General features: G+C 46.2%; 1 protein-coding gene across 3 annotated transcripts; it reads right to left on the bottom strand.

Annotated features, from left to right (window-relative positions):
- Positions 1 to 403: 403 nt before the first annotated feature.
- On the bottom strand, positions 404 to 20,588 carry usp12b (ubiquitin specific peptidase 12b). Of its 3 annotated transcripts, XM_086166566.1 has the most exons (11): positions 17,518 to 17,591; positions 15,992 to 16,072; positions 15,803 to 15,886; positions 14,090 to 14,219; positions 13,299 to 13,564; positions 13,130 to 13,206; positions 11,783 to 11,866; positions 8,817 to 9,014; positions 7,171 to 7,249; positions 3,621 to 3,767; positions 404 to 3,550 (listed from the first exon to the last, which is right to left on the bottom strand). In XM_086166566.1, the coding sequence occupies exons 1-10, from the start codon at positions 17,584 to 17,586 to the stop codon at positions 3,666 to 3,668; spliced, it is 1,170 nt and encodes a 389-aa protein (XP_086022692.1). In that variant the 5' UTR covers positions 17,587 to 17,591; the 3' UTR covers positions 404 to 3,550; positions 3,621 to 3,665. The 3 variants fall into 3 exon arrangements, with proteins under 3 accessions (XP_086022692.1, XP_086022693.1, XP_086022691.1); XM_086166567.1 differs by lacking the exon at positions 17,518 to 17,591 and adding an exon at positions 20,408 to 20,588 and having other exon boundaries at positions 404 to 3,767; XM_086166565.1 differs by having other exon boundaries at positions 404 to 3,767.
- Positions 20,589 to 20,783: the final 195 nt, after the last annotated feature.

Here is a 20,783-nt window from a genome sequence, read left to right on the forward strand (position 1 = left end):
AGATATCTAACACTAAGCTTGATCAGGAAACACTAAAAAGTCATTGCTCACAAATATTTAACAAAAATTAGAATGTCAAAATGAGCCAGTAAAAATTTTAAATATTTAAAAAAATGTGATAAATATCACAATCATTTTTTTTTTTCTAATGAAAAGAGCAAACCTCATTTACAAAGTGTTTTATTCAGCATATGCACGATGTTATCAACATTCAGATTACTTTCAGGCCACATCATATCAATTAGTATTATACTGAGTAATCATCACACATCCATGCTGGCTGTAAGAAGCAAGTGTTTCTGACAGACGACCTGAAATGGAGCTGCAAACCCTCCCCCTCCTTTTTTTTTTTTTTTTTTTTTTTTTTTTAATATACTGGCAATAACAGCAGCAGATCGGCTCATCGTTTCAAGCAGGCATTTATTTATATTCCAATAATAACATCTGTATTTCTGTACACGTCAACATCTCTCATCACATACTCCAAAATTAAAACAGAATCAATCTTCAAATATTCAGAGCTGCCTACTCAAGAATGGCAGACGAGTAAAATTAGGAAAATATATCAAAAAAGTGTGACATCTAAGAAAATGAAGTTAACATAGACATTAATAATAATAATATTAATAGAATTTAAATAAAAAAAAACAAAAACGAAAGTGTTTTCGACACATTTCCTAATCTTGGTTTCAGAAATAAAAAGAACAACCGACATGACAGTTTTGGGAACCTTCTATCAAAAACTGAATTTCATCAAAACACATTTAAAACCAACTCTTGACATTCTGGACTTTTGTCCCCAAAGTGATGCGCTTTGTGCTTTATTTTGTTCATTTCTACTCGGAATTGACGTAAGTTTTTTTTCTTTACAAAAAAAACAAACAAACTAAACAAAAAGCAGCAGTTTCGGTCGGACGACAAAGCGATTTAGAGTCCGCGGAGTTTCTTGGCGATGAGGCGAGTTACATCATTTGACATCCTGCGCTCGCGTCGATTGGTTTGATTTAAAAGCGGCGCGGACGGGAAGAGGGAAATGGACACTGAACAGATACCGATCAAGGAGCATTTGCTATTAAAAAAACCTGAAATAAAAATAAAATCACCCGTAAACGTGTCCGAAAAAATGCCCCGAAATGAACAAGACCTTTAGAGAAAATAGAGAATTTACCGGAACAATAAGAATTTTAATAGCCGACCTTTTTTTGTAATTTTTTTGAAGAGGTGGGGAAAAGTCTTTTTTTTTTTAATTTTATTTTGGGTTTTAAATGCTGGGCGAGGCCCCACCTCTTTCCTCCATCACAGACCGGCTTGGCTGGGAGCCGCTCGCTCAATAAAATGTTGGAGTGTCGCGAAAATACCGTCTCCTCGTGTTAAAAACCAACGCGCTGCATTTTAAGCGTCTGATAATCCCGACTCCCGAGTCTCGCGGTGAGCGGACCGTGACTTCACACCCAACCGCGTTGACAGATGTTTCTTCGAGCTCCCGCCGGTTTTGCCGATGGCGACGGGGCCTTTATTCTATTTATTTACTTTAAGAAAATCTGATGTCAAGTCAAAGCAATGTTCTTAAAACTTCTGGAGTTGTTTCGGGCGTCCGAAACGCGTCCAAATCCAATCGGGTGTTTACGGGTCAAGCGCCGATGTTTTTATTTGACTGTACATTTTAACATTCAGATAATACTTGACCCGCCGCCTGGGCCACTCAGCCACCGTCCAATATAAACACCTTAAAGGCTGTAGTGAGTGTGTTTCCATTCGCTCGCTCCCGACGCCCGATCGGCCCGGCGGGGGGCCGAACCCCGCGGGGTTTCCGCACTTTACCGAGCCCGACGGGAGGCGCGGGGACGCGCCGCACATTCAAGGACAAAGCTACATCGGCAAGGTCGATTGAGAAACAACGTGAGACGGAGAGGAGTTCTATATTTGGTATCTTTGTGCGTTTAACGACGTGTGTGTGTGTGTGTGTGTGGTGGGGTTACTGATAAAAATGGCTCAGATCAGACGGTCCGAGTTAAAGGCGTCAAAAACAGCTCCTGCTTCTCCGAGCTTTGGTGCGACTACAAACCTGGTTGTCGGAGAGAGTGGAGATGAAGCGACAAACACATCCGCCGGTTGGTTAACAGAAGCCGAAGGCTAAAAGGTGGGCGGGTGAGGAGTCTGGCCGTCACACAAAAACAGGACTCTTGTCCGACGATTTGTGATATTTGGCGGATAAAACAACGGGAGGTGTCTGCGGGTTCAATAACGCTGGTGACAAACACGACTAATAATAGAGGGTTTGTCACCGGAGGGGAGGAAGAGGAACAGAAACCGGGGTTTTTTTTTAAGACTGACTGGGCCACGAGTGACGGGAGAGAAAGGGGCCCTTGTTATTTTTAAATGAAAATGACTGATCACTTGGGGAGTCTTCAGAGCCCATCAGCTGTTCCAACACGTCGCTCTGTTATGGGGAGAATAAAAGCAGAAATGCTCGCCGGGACGTCCGACGCTTCCATGCTGGAAATGGAAACAAGACGTCGCGACCGACGGCGCTCTGGATCCGGATCCGAGAGCGAACGGGCTGGAGGAGGGAGGGTTACTGGCAGAACAAGCACTCGGGTCGACATTCGTCGGCGTGACGGATGGCTGGCGTTGGTGAAACAACCAAAGTAGTGTGAGAGTGTGTAACCGTCGGTGTGCGTGTCAGTTTCAAAGTAGTACGAGCGCGCATATTCTGGCATTGTTTAAAAAGAAGTGGGGGGAAAAAAAAAAAGCCAAAAATAATCCGCAAAAGGCAACTGTGCTTGCTGTCGAAACCTCCGGCTGAAGGCTCAAAGGAAACAGGAAACAAAAAAAAAAAACAAAAAAAAAACGCTACGCGTTGAAACCTGGCGTCTGTTAGCTCGTCAGCGTCCCTTTTTGATTTTGGTTCTTCCGAGGCGCCGAGCGACCATCGAGCCTGCCGCCACCCGCCACTCCAACCCCAACCGCTAGTCTGATTTTGAAAAGGAAGCAGAAGATTGTCAGTCGATTTCGCGTTATTTCCGATAAACCAGAGGGCGTTCCGGTCGGCGGCCGTGACAGCAAATGTGCAAACGCTAATTCGGGCCCGTTGGAGCTTTTCTAGTTCGGGAGACGGTGAAGTCGTTCGGCGAGACGGCGCCCGACGGCGCGGGAGGGGTTACTTTGGGTGCCTGTCTGTTAGCATCAAGCTAAAGAAACCCTTAAAATCACTGAAGCCGACTTAGCACAGTACAATGTTCACGCGGAGAAAACGCAAAGTTAAATGGCGCCGATGACCCAGAAATCTCACCCGAGACAGTCGATTGGTTATTTTGCTTAAATCTCGATCTCGCCGACTGCTTTTACCTCCAATGGGCCGCTGTGAGCGCGGCCATGTCAGCCTCTTGGATTTACCCGTACTCGGTCCTCCCTGTTGCAGAAGCGCGCGTGAGTGTTGAAAAAGGAATCGGGCGTTGGGTTTTTCTGGGCGTGGCACAATCCAGGAGGCTGGCATGTGACCCGCACGCAGCTCAACCAATCCGACCGGCGGCCCGGCGCGAAGCTCCGCCTACAGGGAATAAAGCCTGGGTACGTATGTGAGCATACTGGGCGGAGCCAGTGGCGGCCATAAGCTCTACCCTTCTGTTGAGTGACAGTTCATCAGGCAGCTTCCGCAGGCCGGCTCAGTCTCTGGACTGGTAGAACAGGATGTATCCTGACTCCGAGTTCTTGGAGATGTCCGATGTCAGACCGTAGAACTCCTCGATCGCCTGGGCGTCAATTTTCTGCGGGGGAAGAAGCCAAACATCGTTACCGGGACTCACGCGGCATCATCGGACAGGTCCGAGTAGAAGGTACCTTTCGGGTACTTCTGAAGGCCCGAGGAGGCCTCGGTGTCACGTTTGGCAAAGAAGCAGGGATTAAGGAGGCGGAACCCGCTGGGTGAAATGAGCTCCTTGCGACCGCCTGTCTGCTAATCTGATGGTCGCCGGCTCGAGTGTCAGGAGTGCCATCGAGCAACTGTTCCAAAGAAGCGGGTTGGCACCCTGAATCTGAACGTGAGTGGGTGAACAGTCAACCGGCGGTACCGAGGAAAATATAAATATGACCCGTATATCGTTTTACAATACCGTCCACAAGCAAGTAAGTTAAATGGCTGGAAACAAACATTAGAAAAAAAAAGTTCGGGGTGAAAGAACCGGCGATAATCAGTGGAGTCTGAAGAGACTGAACCCGCCAGGGCAGAAATACGGCGCAGCTCTCCGGGACGGGATGAGTAAATCTCAAAAACCATAAAAAATGATAAGTTGGTGTTTCTGCTCTGCAAACTCAGCGGAATCTTCCAGAAGTCGGCCAGTGTCTGTCCGCCTGCCAGACCAGACGCCGAAGGCCTCCTTCCCTTCATAGTGGAAAAACACGTCGATGGCAGAGGCGCTTTAAAACCGTCGGCTGCGACTGAGCGCTTTCCTCGCGAGTCAAAAGGCGGAGCCGGCTTCTTAAAGTCCACCCCCCCCCCCCCCCCCAAAAAAAAGGCCTTCATTTTCAGATTTGCTGTTTTGTCTATCCAAGCTTAACTCAGGAGTTTGCTCCGACTTGGATTTGGACCTTTCGGAGGGGAGGCGACGTTTGGATTTATCCCGCTGGACCTTCCAGCGAGGCGTTTTCGAGCCTTACCGAGTCACAGGGCAATTTACACATCGGGAGTTTGTGGTGTTGAAATACTGAATCTACGGGATCGGTTTCCTTCTAGGATGTCCAAACTGTTCCAGGAGCGGTTGCTTTTTCCTTCGTCTATCTACGGTCTATCAAAACTTAATGGGGGTTAACGCGGTTCGCGACCCCCAACAAAAGAAGGTTCAATTCCGACGGGAGGAATTTCCGAGCGGAGTTTGCGCGTTCTACACGCTTTCTTCCCGGTCTGAAAACATGCAGGTTCATTGTCCAATGAGAGGGTGAACGGTTGCACGGCTCAAAAGCCAATCCGGCCAATCACCATGTGCCAATTCACCAGGGGGAAACGTGGTGGCCTAACGGTGAGGTTTGTGAGTCCAACTACGGTGTGGGTGTTGACGCAGTATTTTGTTGATTTGAGCAGCAGCCAGCCCGTCCCTTTCCCCTTAAAAATTTAACTCTGCACCTTTTCCAGACTTTCATCATAAAGTTTCATTTTGCTTGGTTTTACGTCGCATGAACGGATGAATCTAGATTCATAGAATTATGGTTGCTGTTGCTAAGAGACGGTGAACCCCCGCCTTCCGCCCAATGACAACCTCTCTCATGTCATTGAGATGCGATGCAGCTAGCTAGACAGATCCATCGGTTTCAAAATGAAAACCTGATTATGTACATTAACAGGGAGCCGCCAGTCACCCGCGTGGACGGTGTCGGACGTCAGATTGTTTTCCCCGGGAATTAGCCTGACCTTCTGCTTTGTCGTCCCTTCCTCTCGTAGCTTTAGCGACACGGGTGAGGGATAAAGAAAACGTTTCCGAAGCCCGGGTATACACTCGCGCTCTGGAGCTTTCTGCCATTACGAGCTGCGCAGTCAGTTCTCCCGCCATCGCTTGATTGTGGCGGCGGCGGGCCGTAGTTTTTGGCAGGAGGAAGAAAAATAAACCGGAGAGTTTCTTGGCGGCGGCTGACGCACATCGGCGTGCCCGGGCTCCGGACGCCCTGCAGCCGCCAATAATGATAGTCGAAATTTTATATACATCCAGTGTGGGTCCTCGTGGAAGATTGCCTTATGTGGATCGGAAAAAATAAAAAAACACGTCAAATCTTCATCGCTGGCAAACGGTTTGCGTCTTTCGACCGCTGACAGGATGGCGAGCTGTGTGAACCAGGGAGGGTTTTCATTAGAAAGCTCGTGCGTGACTATCAAAATAAAACCCCGGACGGGCATCGTAGCGCGTGCGGGGAAAAAACAAGCGAGCGGCTCGAGTGTTTTCTGCAACCTCTGCTTGCCGTCGTCTTCTTTTTCACCCCCTTTCAACTGAGTAGTATGAGAAATAAACCCTCCAGAGAGAGGAAATGGACCTTACTGTTCTCCCTTTGTCAACACTTTGATAACAAAGTTAGATTCGTCACTGATTATTTTTTTTTAAACTAACATCGTGAGCCGTTCCCATCCGTAGCAGAAGTGCGAAACCAACTCCGTCAGCTACTGGTGGGAGTAACGGCTGTAGAATTGCATCTGAAATTCAACGGAAGCTGGGATCGGGCCTTGTTAAATCCTAAAAAAAAAAAATTAAATTAAAAAATAAATAAAAATCACGGGACGGGAAAGACGGGAAAGTTAAATGTGCTTCTAAAAAAAAAAAAAAAAAAAAAAATCTGTTCCCCTCAAGAGATAAATTCAATAAAAACAAGATTTGTAACTTGATAATCATCATCCCCTCCGGCATCGCAAATCAAACCGCATTTCCAGCGCGAGTCTAAAATAATCTCGCGTCCATAATTTTTCCGATATTGCGAGTGCAAATCAAAGGGATCAAAGAGGCCTTCCAGATAAAACGCCGATTAACTTGAGATGAAAAAAAACGCCCCGATGATGAGCGACGGCGAGGATGATGGCGGAATGATGCGCAGGAGGAGGAAAGTGATTGACATTCTGGGGGGGAAAGAAAAAAAAAAAATTGTTTTTCTTCCTTCATTTTCCAGTGACGTTTATCCGCCGGTCCCGAAATAATGGGGCTGGAATCGGGACCGGCGATCGGGGACGGCGCCGTCAAACTGAACACACATCTGCTGTGCCAGGATCTTCTACCCGGTGACTCGGAGGACGACTACTTGGAATTCCTGCTCGGTTTTGGAGGAGGAGAAGGAAGAGGAGGAGGAGGGGAACTTTCCAAATGAGACAGCGAGGGGAGAGTGAAGGGGGCTTTATTCGTACCTTTCACTTCCCCGAGTTCCTACTTTGGAAATCCGGCACGGGGAGGTGATTTTTAAAAAAAAAAGCCATTTGGTGGCTCCTCCTCGGGCCCTTCCAGATACTTACTGTCCTCTTCTGAATCCATCTCAGTACGTATTTGTCTCAAGTAGCATTTCTTATGTGTGATTCTTCCTTGCTTTCCAGCCTCGAGGGCCGATCGAGCCTCGAAAACAGGATGTTCTGTGCGCCGTTCTGGTGGATTCTAGCAAATCTAGACGGTCCGCGGGCGACGACGTTTAAATTAAAATGCTTCTCACCTCTACGATGTCGTCGTCGAAGAGCAGCCAGAAGCCGTGGCTCTTCACGATGGTGATGTAATGGCCTCGGTTTGGACCGCTGCGGCGCCGGATCGCGGGAGGCGAAACACACAACGGGACACAAGATGAAAATAACCTCCAAAGAAGACAAATCTCGGCGGTGGTCGGAGTCATTGCGGGGCTGAGCACATCGGGCCGTCTCCGAGGAGAGGCTCTGAGAGGGGGTTTCCCTAAGATTAAATAGCTGATGAATTCTTACTTCTGGAACCAAAAGGGGTTTCGCGAGGTCAAAATCGTTTTCTCAGGCTGTTCTGAAACAACCCGAAACAACGAGAATAAGATCACCGCTGCTACGCTTACCGAATTTTCCGGACTATAAGTCGCGTTTTTTTTCATAGTTTGGCCGACTTATACTCTGGAGCGACTTATGTGTGAAATTATTGAGCTCTCATGCTCTGATGTGTGTGTGTGTCTGTGTCTGCGAGTGGGTCTTTAATAGAACAGCGATCGTCATACACACACGCGCCAACCAATCAAAATTCAGCGGGGGCGGGTCATGGCAGAAGTGCGTTGTGAAAAAAGATGCTACCAGCGACTTGTGTACCTATGAAAAATTATCATTTCAACATTTGCGGTTACTTATAAAAACAACTGAGAAGGGCTGAACAAAAATGGCACCGAAAAGAAAATCATATTCTGCAGGTTACAAGCCGGAAGTGGTGAAATATGCAGCCGAAAACGACGATCGAGCAGCAGAGAGAAAGTTTGAAGTTAGTGAGAAACTTGTAAGGGACTGGCGGAAAGCGGAGGTTACTCTTACTGAGATGAAGAAAACTAAAAAAGCTAATCGTGAGCTAAAAGCTAGCTGGCCGCGGCTAGAGGAACGAGTTCACACATGGGTGCTTGAACAAGGTGCTGCCGGGAGAGGCTTGTCAACAGGACGGTTGCGTCTTCACAACCAGGAAGTTGCCAAGGAGATGAATATAAATGAGTTTGCAGGAGGACCTTCCTGGTGTTACCGCTTCATGCAACGCAATCGCCTCTCTATCAGAGCAAGAACGCCATCCTGTCGGGACCCAAAAAGGCTGGAATAATTGGAACAGCAAGGTGATGATGACTCTGGAAGCGGCACACTGTCTACCTTCGGAGTTGGCGGAGTTGTTCAGAAGTGACACCGAAGAAGATTTCGTTGGATTAAGGGATTAAGAGTGACGCAGATTGTTTGGTTGTAGCATGTGCTATGTGCTATTGTTATTTGGATGACTCTTACCGTAATATGTTACGTTAGCATAGCCTAGCAGGCACGTTCTCAGTTCGTTGTTTATGCGTCAAATAGGCTCTACTTGTTCAGCCTGTTGTCCTCTATTCTATTTTCATTTTAAATTGCCTTTCAAGATGAAATGTCTATCCTTGGTGTTGGACTTTATTACATACATTTCCCCCCCAAAAAATGCGACTTATACTCCAGTGCGACTTATATGTGTTTTTTTTCCTGCTTTATAGCGCATTTTATGGCTGGTGCGACTTGTACTCCGGAGCGACGTATAGTCCGGAAAATAGGGTACTTCGGAAAAGTCGAGATTTAGCGCCGGCAACTGAGAAGTGCCACACCGCCGGCAGAAGGAGGACGTGGAAAAGGCACCCACCTGCCACAGTGCACGACCACGGCCACCAGGTCATACATGCGGTCCGGGTTGGTGGCGTCCCCGGACGTGTTGAAGAGACGGAGCTCCAGGGGGAAGACCACGCGGTAGGACAGCTTGGTGTAGCGGTGAAGCTGGTCCATGTACTTAAAGCGCTTTAGGTGGAGGGCGAGGATCATCGGCAGCTTCTTCACTCTCATCCTTGATACGAAGAAAATTAGGTTTTTCGAGGATCATTCGGGGACTTGAAGGTTCATACCACAAACAGCCTCTCAACCTGATCTGCATCTATAAAGGGTTGGGGAGTCAGGCTAACAAAAAAAAAAACAAAAAACAAAGAAGGACCACAGAAGCATATTTCAAGCAGAAAGCCGTTGCTAAAAGCTTTCCACGTTGATACCGTTTCCAGACACACCACTTAGGCTTTATGTCCGTCCTAATTTGCCCCGAATCTTTGGCCAACGCTCTGGCGTTGCTCTGCTCAGTGTAAACGGGAGCCGTGTCGGCGGTGACAACGCAGCCCCCTCGAGGCTAATGGATGCTACTTGATGCACTTAGCGAGCTCCGGAAAACTGTGGATGGTATTTGGGGGAAGAAAAAAAAAAAAAAGAAAAAAAAAAAGGCACGCTCACGGAACCACACGCTGCGCGGACGATCGCTCCTGGATTAACCGAAGAATTAATCGTGTTTATCCTCTGTTATATTAATCATAAATACGAGAAGTGGTTTAACAGTTGCGGGAAAACCTTTTGCAGTTGGATACGTTTCCGTTTAGATGCAGCGGCTCGTGTCGTTTGTCGTTTTCGTGCTTCCTTTTAGCTCTAACGGATGGAGGTCGGAGACCTTCGGGTCCCGGGGTGTTTTCCGTTTTCCGTCCCTTTGACCCAACCGACCGACCTCCGTTTAAACTCCCGCACACTAACGTGCGACGCTTGCTTCTTCACTCTCGTCTCTTCCCGCTATACCGGGACTCGTCTCAGTTCCTTCTCTCGGAGGAGAGTCTTTTTAGATGTTTACCTCCAGACTCGGCCTTCCGGTTCTCCAGTGCAACCGGCTGTTTGCGCCTCATTGTGAACTCTCCGTGTTTACATTCCCCAAGGCGTCTCTTAAGCGTAAACGTTGACGCGGTCTGGTCATCCGCCTTCCTGGTCGTCTCCGCTGGATGGTGCGGTGACGTTCTTTAATAATCTGTCTAAGTTTGGTATTCTTCTGAGTTATCCCAAGTGTTTGGTACAGTTGTAGTCAAAATAATAGCAGCGTCTTTTAAAATGTGAATAAAGCTCGCAATCATTACATTCTTTTATTTCCATTCATTGGGAACACTGCGCATTATCTTTTACATCAAAACATGAATGTATGAAAGTTGGGTCTGTTGGTTTCTAACTCATGCTACACATACGGGAAAATTATTTGCCATGTAATAATATGATTAATCATAAAACTGATTAATCTGGTTAGTCATGTTGGACTGCTATTATTTGGAACACAACTGTATGTTTTTTTTTTTTTTCTTTATACAAGCGTCTCCCCCAAACTGTCTATCCGACCGCAAAATACTTGAAATCCAGACCCTCGATGTGGCTGACGTTGGTGAAACCGGAGACCACGACAAGACCCGCCATCACGTTTCCCGCATTAGAGCGCGTCTCTGACTGGCATGCAAAGTCTGGTTGTGAATCTCACTTTAGTTCCTCCGTTGTTCACAGGAAGATTTACTCAAGAAAAAAAAAAAAAAAAAAAAAAATTGCCCTCTGATTGATCAAAGTGACTTCGAGAATTGAATCGGGTGACACTTGCAAACGTCTTACAGTGAACTTTTTCTCAGTTGGGTGAAAAACCTGATGGCTTCTGCTGTCGCCTCTGTTGGTGAGCTTCCATTCGTCTCTAGTTGTGTTGCTCATCCAAAACAAAACCGGTTTCGACATCGATCTTAAACATTGAGAACGACCTATAAACAACCGGGGGGGGGGGGGGACTTCTAATCCCCTGCCGAAAGGTATCGATTCCTCCGAAAAAAAAAAAAAAAAAAAAAAAGAGAATCCATCACGTCTTTTCCAGTCGCTCTGGAAATCATGCAAAGAGGAATCAAACCTGTGGATACGGGGCCGAGGAAAGATGCTGGGATGCGGACCCGGGGGAAATAAATCCATTGATGGAAAAAAAAACAAAAAACAAAGAAGTGAGACCGAGGAAAAAGACGAAGCGCTGCAAAGTTTGCGGCGTTTTCTTTCCGAGACGCTGCGTCAGCGAGGCGGGGCGTCGGTGAAACTTTGGGGAAATCAGACCAGAGTGAAGACCGGCGTTCATCCATCAGGCTCACGGAGGGGGACTTTTCCCCCGTCAGATGCTGATTGGCGTCGGATGTTGGAGTTTGACCTCGATGTTTTGCATTTTTTTTTTTTTTTTCCCATTTGTGCCACAGCAGATTCAGGCTCTCCGGTTGGAGATCTCTCTCGTGGCCGGCGTCCCTTCGGCCTTGCGTTTCACTTGCAAACTAAACATCAGCACATCGTCGTCCAAGCTGCTGTAGCTTAACAGACTTCGTAATCTGCGGCGATTTTGTTTCGTGTCAAAGCCGACTTAACTCGGAAATGTGATTTTTTTTTAAAAGCGCATCCCCAGAGCTATCATGTTTGCATAAAAGACACGCTGGTTTAAAGAACTTGTTCTGAAAAACGGTTCCTTATCACTATTTTCTACCAGACTCAATTGCGACAAATAACCTTGTGCTGAAACCGACATGTATCATCTGTCCGTCAATATTATTTGTGCAGCGCGTAATGATTTCCTCTGACGTCAAACGCCGGTGATTATTATTTCAGCCGCAGCGGGGCAATTTGGCTGTGAATCACGAGGAGGAAACAGCAATAAACAGTTCCAGCTGAATGAAACAAAAGGCGTCAAATTAAAGAAAAGCAAGAGAGAGAACGACATCGTAAATAATAGGAAGGACGGGAAACGTCACGCACCTTTTCTGGGCTTCCTGTTTGCTGCGGCACTGCTCACAGTAGTACTTGTATTCGCTGCATAACGTCTCCGTGTTGCTGAAGCCCCTGTTGAGGAGACGAGCCGACTTAAAACGCCACATGACGACGAAGAAGACGGGCCTGCGCCGCAGCGGCAATATGTGACACATTTAAAATGAAATAACCTGCAGCTACAGCGACTACTGCCAAAGAAAATATTGAATAACTTGACATACGAGTTTAATTCGTGACCAAGCTTGTGAGTCAAATTTAATTTGATGTAGGATTCCCAGTTCATATGAACCAAAATGCTAGTAATCTGTTCGAGCACCCTGGTTTTGTTACTTGTTTTTAAAAAAGAAGAATGTACTTAATGAACAACAAATACAGTAGAACCTCGGTTTACAAATTTAATTTGTTCTTTAACTCTGTTCACGAACCGAATATATTTTTCCCACTTGAATCCCTATAACATGCTGAACTCTTTTGAAACTGTTTTATGGATTTATCTGTGGTGAAATTCAGAGAGGAATTTAAGATATCCTTCATTATTACTGTGTATCTGGTGTGCTTTCACTTCTTTTTGTCATGTCGGGTGGGTCGACGACTGGTTGGGTGGTTTTCTCCTTGAGCAGGAAAACGATCTAGAAAAGCTTGTTTTGTACTTTATTGGGGAAATTTCCAAAAATGGGACCTTGCATGGTCATTTAAAATGGTTGACTTAGCCCTGCCGTAGTGCTTGGTGAAATCTGTGACACGAACACTGTTGAAGCGAAAATTTCCGTCTTTGGATCGACTGTAAATCTTTTCTTCTTAACACCACTGTCACTAGCACGTTCAACTTTTTTTGGGGGGGGGGGGGCCATAATGAGGGTGAAATTACTGCGAAAAAGCCCAAAAAAACATTAGAACGAGAATGAATGACGTAAACAACATGGAGTAGCACGCTATGCTACAACGCCACAACACGGAAAGGCCTTGAATTTGTGTGCGTTCGTGCGCCGAGGCTCGTCTGCAGGTCGATTCAAAATTCGACTGCAACCTCTGTTTGTAAGCTGACACGTTGGCGATTGGGGGTATTTGTAAGACGATTCTAATGTTATGTATAAAAAGCAATAAACACGGTGGGGCTGTTTTTAAAACGCCACTTCACGAACAACGGCGGCCATGTTGGCGTCTACTGCTAATCCCGCTCGCTCCTAACTTAGATCTCGACTCATAAAAAAAAAAAAAAAAAAAAATGCATCGGCGAATATCTTGGAAAACTCCAAAGTTGATCCACTCGTAAGTCATGGTTTCAGGAAAGGTTTTCACACTAAAACCTTTCCTTCCTCGGGTTTCGAGCCTTACCTGAGGCAGTGTGTGATTGAGGTGTTCTGCTCCACGTCCACCGACAAATCCAGGAAGTCCTCATCCTTACTGCTCACCTGCAACGCACAAAGTCCACAGCCTTTACCCGCCAGTCTTGCCGGATGTTTTTCAAGATCTCGGCGGACGTGTGAGGAGCGCCGACGCTCACGGCTTCGCAGTTGAGGCAGCGCGTCTCATTGGTCAGTGTGCCTTGGAAGATCTCGTGGACCCAAGTCTGTTGGGTCTCCTTGCCGCCTTCCCCTTCTCCTCCGCCGTCTCCCCCTCCTACGCCGCCTCCCCCTCCGCCGTTCTGCACCAGCTTCCCGTTCTGCTGCCGCTCCTGGCTCTTCTCTTCCTGGAGCAGGTCTGCGATGGTGTTGAGGAGGTAGTTGAGGAATTCGTGGGCGTCCTGCTGCATGTAGTTGTCAAACAGCTCTGGGAGACAGCGGGGACGGGAAGATAAATAAACGGACGATAGGATCGAGACGTGAGACGGGGAATTTAAAACGGATCGGAAAGAACGGGCTTCGGAAAAGCGGGAGAGAAAACACACGACGTCGGCGCGCGCTGGCAGGGATAAACGGAGCCAATTAAGACGGGCTTTTTTTTTTCCTTCGCTCGCTTCACAGCGGAGGACGCAGCTGACAAATTTCACTTCCTCAGCTGTGATATTGACTCCTCAGCCTTCCCACAGTTCCTTCCCCTTCCTCGTTTTTGTCCTCCTCCGCCTCTCCGCCCTCACCCCGTCCTCTCTCGGCCGTGAAGGGAAGTCAATCCGAACAATTAGCCGGCTCGCGCATTACGGCCCGCGTGTCCAAACAGCTGCGCGGGGTGTTTTGCAGAGACAAGAACCCCCCCCCGGGAAGGCATTTCTGAGACGCACGCTGGCCGCGGCTGCCCGTAAAAAAAAAATCCGCGATGCAGAGCGATAACGGTGCCGACGTGGCAACACATCACTACCATTTTCTTTTCTTAGCCGTGAGATGAACTTCTTGGGAGGGATGACTCCCACTTTCTTCTTCTGCGTGGCGATGCTGTTGAACAGGTCGGCGAGGCAGGTGAGGAGGGACTCCTTACGCCGCGGCTGCACCTGGACAGCGGATTCAAGACGTTTATTACACGGACTGCGACGAAATTTAAGAGTCGGCAGACAAAACAGACAAACACGACCTTATAAGCGGCACAACAATACAATGATAACAGCATCGCTGGGTTAGAGATACAAGACAGAAAAAATATTAAGACCAAAAATATGAAAAACATATACTGTAATTTCCGGACGATAAGCCGCGACTTTTTTCACTTAACCCTCATATTATGTTAAGGGTCAATTTGACCCATTTCACCCATTGACCCAATGGGTCAAATTGACCCTTAACATAACATGAGGGTTAAACAATGATGCGGCTAATATATGGACTGTCTTGGGGACGCGCTTGACACTGCAAAAACATTTTTGTCACATCAGACCGATGAAATGACCGGGAAATCCTGAGTCTGTTCAACTCCGACACCGCAGAAGACGACTTTGACGGTTTTAGTGCGCAGGAGGAAGCCCAAGATAGCGATCGGCTAGCCGGTGCGGCTTATATTGAGGTGCGCTCAATAGTCTGGAAATTACGGTATATGTAAAAAAATAGAAATAACAACTAGAAGAACAAATAGATAAATATGTAGAAAGCGGGAAGCGGACAAAGCTGTGATCCCGGCGGGAAACCGGACGACTCGCAGAAGCGTCGCGAATCACTGAGGGACTATTTATTGGGATTCGAATGTTAAACCGAGGCCGGAAAATGGAAGTCGACATCCCGCGGGCGAATGGGTGTTTCTCTGACTGACATGTTCTTGACCTTGAGGTTCTCTGGTCTGCAGCACAATGGGAAAAACAAGGAGATTTTTACCCGCCTGGAAATAAGCTTATAATATTTGTGATCAAATACCGAGATCTTGGTTTAAAGTTTCAAGAAATTTTGCCTGATGTGATTTGAATAAGAGATGAAAATTTGTTTGGAAATTATGGGTTTATTTGTCAAGAGAATAACAAACTATGTTGGCCAAAATAACGAGGAAAAAAAAGGAGAGAAAAATGACCTGCTGCTAATAGTTACATTCAGTGTTCTAGATTAAATGTGTAAAATCTCAAATCTGAATGGCCAATCTCAGAGGGGCCCATCTAAAATAGCTAAAGAGTCAAACTGAAATCGCTTGAATCTGACAATTTCTGAAAATTCGATTCAATTTTTTTTTTTTTTTAATATTTCTGTAAAAATAAGAAAAGATAAATCCAACACTGACAGATTTAATTCTGCTTTTGCCAATGGAATTTAGCGCATAGAATAAGGAACTGTTTTTGATAAATGGATTTTCAAACAGTTACAAACACACAAAAGACTGAATGAAAAACCAAAAAGTCTTTGTTAAATGTAAACATACATAAACATATATAAATACATATATATTTACCATCTCAAATTCTGATGATTCAAAGAAAACATTACAACTTGAGAGTGCATTTTCTCTCAAGCTGCTATTTCCAGAGACATCGCCGCATTGTTTCAAGGGGCAAGCCTCCAGTTGGCCCGTGGAACAATGCGAGAGGAAGAACAAAAAAAAAAAACAAAAAAAACAAAAACGACTGACTCGCACAACAATGGCGTTTCTCTCGTCACTTACCTTGTACGCCAACACCTTCTCCCTGAACGGTCGACAGAAATACAGAGCTTGCAGCACTGAGTTACAGTAGCAGGTGTTGCCAAACTACGAAGGGGAAAAAAAACAGGAAAAAAAAAAAAACAATGTAAACACCGAGTGAGACATACAGAGAAGAAGAGAGCGTTGCAGGACCGAGGGTTAGACACTTACATTGACCAATCCAAAGTAATGTTCATTAACGGGAAACTGTTCCGGTCCAATCTCCTTTTCCAAGGCAGAGGCATTGGCGCCCTGGAGGGAAAAAAAAAAAAAAAGGGGGGGGGGTTTTGGAAACTCATCAGAACACCTCAAAGCAGCACGGCACATTAAACGGGGTTTATACAGATGCTTTGGGTGTATTTGTGCTTCGGAAGGGAAGCTGCAAAGATACTGCTCTGACGCTGGCACTTCGATGCCGCTGTGAAAACCGCTTGACCGAAATCTAAGACAAAGAGGACGAGACGCTCGGACAAGAGTCGTCGGTCGAAATAAGAGGGAATCTGGAATGGAAGCAGCTGACGATTCGCAAAAAAAACGTGATTTTTAAGCCGGTGCTCATCCTGCAAACATGGCAAAGTGGGAATCCAAACCTTTTCAAATTCGCTCCTCTTTATCGTATTTCAGCCGGTCCGCCATCTGCATTAGCTTTCTTTCCTGGCTCTATTTCTGTGAAAAGCCTAATTTGTTTCATCGCATGGAGAATCACTGCGTGAGTATTTTGTAAACTGTCCGAGTCAAACACACCCAACGCTCACCGTACAAAAAGGAACGGCGAATCATCGTTTTTTTAATGCCGTGCCCTCAGCTGACGCCGTGCACGCCGGCTGCGTTCTCTGTGCGAAGCACATTGTGGTGACGGATTTAAAAACAAACAAACAACAAGACACTGGGATTTAAAACGGCTTGTTTAACCTTTTCAAGCATTTGATGGTGTTTCATACCAGCTGGCTTTGTATGGTTTGAAACAAAGTCTGCGGCCTCAAAGTCCCATCGATCGAGTCACGAGAATCCTAACTTTCTGAGGATTTAATTTGTAAAAATAAATGTGTGAAATTTCACATTTCGATTTGATACGTTTGACACTAACTAGCGCATTCGAATAGGAACCGAAACGACGTCGAGGAGTGCGTTGCGTGTCTGCAGGGGAGCGAAGGTGAACGCGCAGAAAAGATTACAAATAATAATGAATTCATCCTTGGTTTTTCATGGTTCAGCTTTGTGATTTGAGCCACGAGGAAATGAATGGCTCGCGATGATTCAACCGGATGGATCGGGAAGGAAGCGATGACGACAACAGTGATGCGGCTTTTCTTGCAGGAGCGAGTGCCCGCATTAGGCCGAGACACACGGCTGTTATTCATCACCCTGAGATCCGCGCTAAAGTCAACACGAGAAAAACACAGACAGACGAGTCGCCGAGATTCCCAATCAAACAACACCTCTACAAAAAGTAGGGCGGTGAATGAAAAAAAAAAAAAAAGTAACAGATCGTACACATTGGAAGAAAAATATCTCTGTTGACAAAAAAGATGACAAAATAATTTCACGTTGGAAATATATGTTCCTTTAACTGATCTTTGGCTTTTGGCTCGGTTTGAAACAAAAACACAAATCATCATTCATCTGATACGCGTCGCAGAGCTGGTTGCGTCGGAAAAAAGACGTATAGAGAGATCCGATCTAAAGGGGGGGCTCACCGAGGTCTTCGGCTTCGGTGGAGACCAGAATCCAGACAGCGCAGCTAAATTGTTAGACTCTGTGATCATGTTTATAGTTGTGAATATCAGCAGAGCGCGTTATGAAGAAAAGTATTCGCTTTCTTACGCTGGTTCCCGACTACCTTATTTTCAAAACCGGTCTGATACCGAATGAAGTGATTCCGTAGCAAAGACACCGTGTCGTAAAAGATCGAGATGACGCGATATCAGATCAAGCGCAACAAGGAAGTCCTTTCCTACGATGTTGGACCAGCCCTGTTAATTTCATACATACTGATTTTCCTGTTGACTCAAGAATGAGTGGCAGGCACTTGTTACCCCAACGAATGACCTCTGAATGACTACAGCGGATGGAACACACAAATTCACACAAGGGTTTGGGTCGTCTTTTGAAAATACAGACGAGGGGCACATTAGGAATGACGCCTGACAAATGTAATGTGAAACCCCCAAAGCTCCCCTTCCCAACCTTCCTCTGATTTGCCAGATGACAGTGAAACCCTGTGCCGCGAAAGCTACGCCAGAGCGGCAGCGCCGAGGTGCTGCCGTGCAGATCAGCCTCAGCGATCTAATTCTCTCAAGTCACTAAAGCAAGGCTTGTGACCGTGATGAGTGCTGGAATTTAATTTGACCGGAGAGCCGAGACTTTCGCCCTCGGCTGGCGCAAAAGACGGTTCCGTGTCACTTCGGCGCAGCGGGACAACAACCCGTGTATTCGGCTGATTCACTGCCCTCTGTGCTGATTTGGCGGGTGACGTGCACCGCTTGACTGATGACCTAAGCTTCAACCGTTAGGACTGGTGGGTTTTAGACACGCAGACACTTGCAAGCTATCCGTTGACAAATGGCCTGTCTGTCTGATGAAACAGCTACATTGTGCCTTTTTCCTTGGGAACGACACAGTAACAATTGAAACATTTTGGACACGTATGCATCATGTTGTCGTTCACTGTTTCTTCGATACGTCTGTTCACGCCGGCATTGATCGGTGACCTCCGAGTTTCACGTACCACATTGAAATTGTGAAAAAGAAAACAAAACAACAACAACAACAAGTCGGAATAAATTAGACAGCCCCGGCAGATGTTTAGCCTTGCTCATCTTTGCACAGAGGGTTTGGGTTATTTGCCACAATGACGCTGGTTTCCAAACTCAAATGAGTTACATGTCCGGGTGTGTGTGTGTGTGTGTGTGGTCTCCAGTCCAGTATGTAAACACCACGCATTTACAAAACTAATTTTTCAGCATGCCCACAAACACCCCCGCAAACACACGAACAGACAGAAACACACACGAGAGCAAGAGGCGGCCAACATATTAAATGGACTGCCGCAGACTTCAATGTGGCATCTGCCTGACCGTCTGTCAGCCCCAAGAGGTGCACTGGCTAAAAACCCGGATAAGTTACACTCAGGATTTAATCTTCTACCTTTAAGCTCCACTGTGTCTTGGCCCTGCGGCGAAATAAACCACACACCATCTTGCCTTCGGGGGATTACACCCAGAGTCGACGACGGTGATACAGCACAGATTGTTGTTGAATCTAAGATGCTATTAGTAGGCTGGTATTCAGTTGCGAATGTTTTTTTTTTTGAAGTGAAAGAGTAATTATTACATGAGCCATCTTCAAACTGTGCCTTCAGTTCTGAGGTCGGCCTGGAGCCTGGAGAGTCATCTGAGCGGTGGGTCCAAAATGTAGGTCAAGGACACACATTTTGAAAACAGGGGGTTTAACTACCCTTCAGTCCATGTAATTTTTCAAGTGTGGCATAACTCACACCCATTTTCCGACCCTGCCTTTGAATTGATGATCACGCCCATAAAGTTTAAAGACCGTGCCCCGCCACAGACACTAATAAAAATCTGTCAAAAGTTCCTGTGACTGCTTTTGCAAAAACATGAGCAGCCACGTAGTAAAAACTAACCTGTCAAATTAGATGTGACAAGATCAAGTAAACTGTGGACATAGAGAGTTTGACCTCTTTGCCCCTAACCCCCGCCTTGTTCACCTCTGTCACAAGTTTCAACTTATAAAACCGTGAATCTTTGCAGAAACTACAGAAAATTATCTTGCACCTACACAGTTCGTGCTGCGAAATGCTGTTTTGGATGATCCTGAAAAACCTAAACTGCTGCAGAATCATTGAGGTATCAACATATCAAAGCTCTCTTAAAACCCATTAAGGAGATTAAAACGTATACGCTTAAAAGCTTAATATGTGTAGACTTCTCGATTGCAGAAAAAAACGGCTTCCAGGGGTTTAAGTGAAACGTAACCTTTCAGACAAACTGACAGAAATGTCAGAAACGCCACTTCTCCCACCAACATAGAGATTACAAACCGTCAACTGGCTAAACATTCGCTGATTCCACGAATGCTTTTTCGTGTCTTTGAGCGTGTTGTATCTATCAAAACACCCGGGTGACCGCAATAAAAACCCGATAACTTATTAGACTCTAAATCTGACTTCGATACGGGAATACTAGTGATCTTATAACTTTACCAAACCGCCCGGTCAAAACACCGTAAGGGTAGGGCTAGCTAGTTGTTGCCGTTGGTCAACCCTGCCCTTCTCGCATAAACAAACTACAAGGCTACTAAAACAGGGTACATGGCTTCAACACAAACTGCTTTTTACAACAAAAAAACACCGTTTTCATACCACAATACTGCCGTATTAGCCAGCTGAAATAAAATAGTTGCTAAACAACTTTCTGAAAAGCCCGTGTGTTATTATCATGTGCCCTGTGTGATTAGCAAACATGCTAGCAGAGGAAGCTAGCTTGACGTTCTGGCTCACTCGCCCGGGCAACGGACGGAAGCGCCGTGCGTTAACGCTGTAGCCGGAGCCGAACCCCGGCCGCTTACCATCGTACAAATCGAGGCGATCTTGCGGACTGTCATCAGTATTTCCATCCGTAAGCCGCCATGTTGGACCGAACCCCGATGGTGAAATTATCAGAGCCGATGCGGCTGCAGAGTTCCGGCAAAGCCTTCTACCCGTGTTTACTAGCGCTGTCAATACCGCTGAGTAATAAACATTACTTCCGGTCACCGATAGCAGAAATTATCGCGTGAAAATATTTGCACCAAAAAAAAAAAAAAAAAAAAAAAAAAGATAAAAAAAATTGTTATAGTATACCACATGTTCCAAATATCTTTTGTATCACCGATTCCATTGCGTGGACTACCGCTCGATATGACATCAGAGCCTGATCATTCATGACGCTGGTGAAATGCATGG

The sequence above is a fragment of the Fistularia commersonii genome, chromosome 19 (assembly GCF_037954325.1).
Source record: "Fistularia commersonii isolate RoL2024-O1a breed Wild chromosome 19, RoL_Fcom_v1.0, whole genome shotgun sequence".
Taxonomy (NCBI): domain Eukaryota; kingdom Metazoa; phylum Chordata; class Actinopteri; order Syngnathiformes; family Fistulariidae; genus Fistularia; species Fistularia commersonii.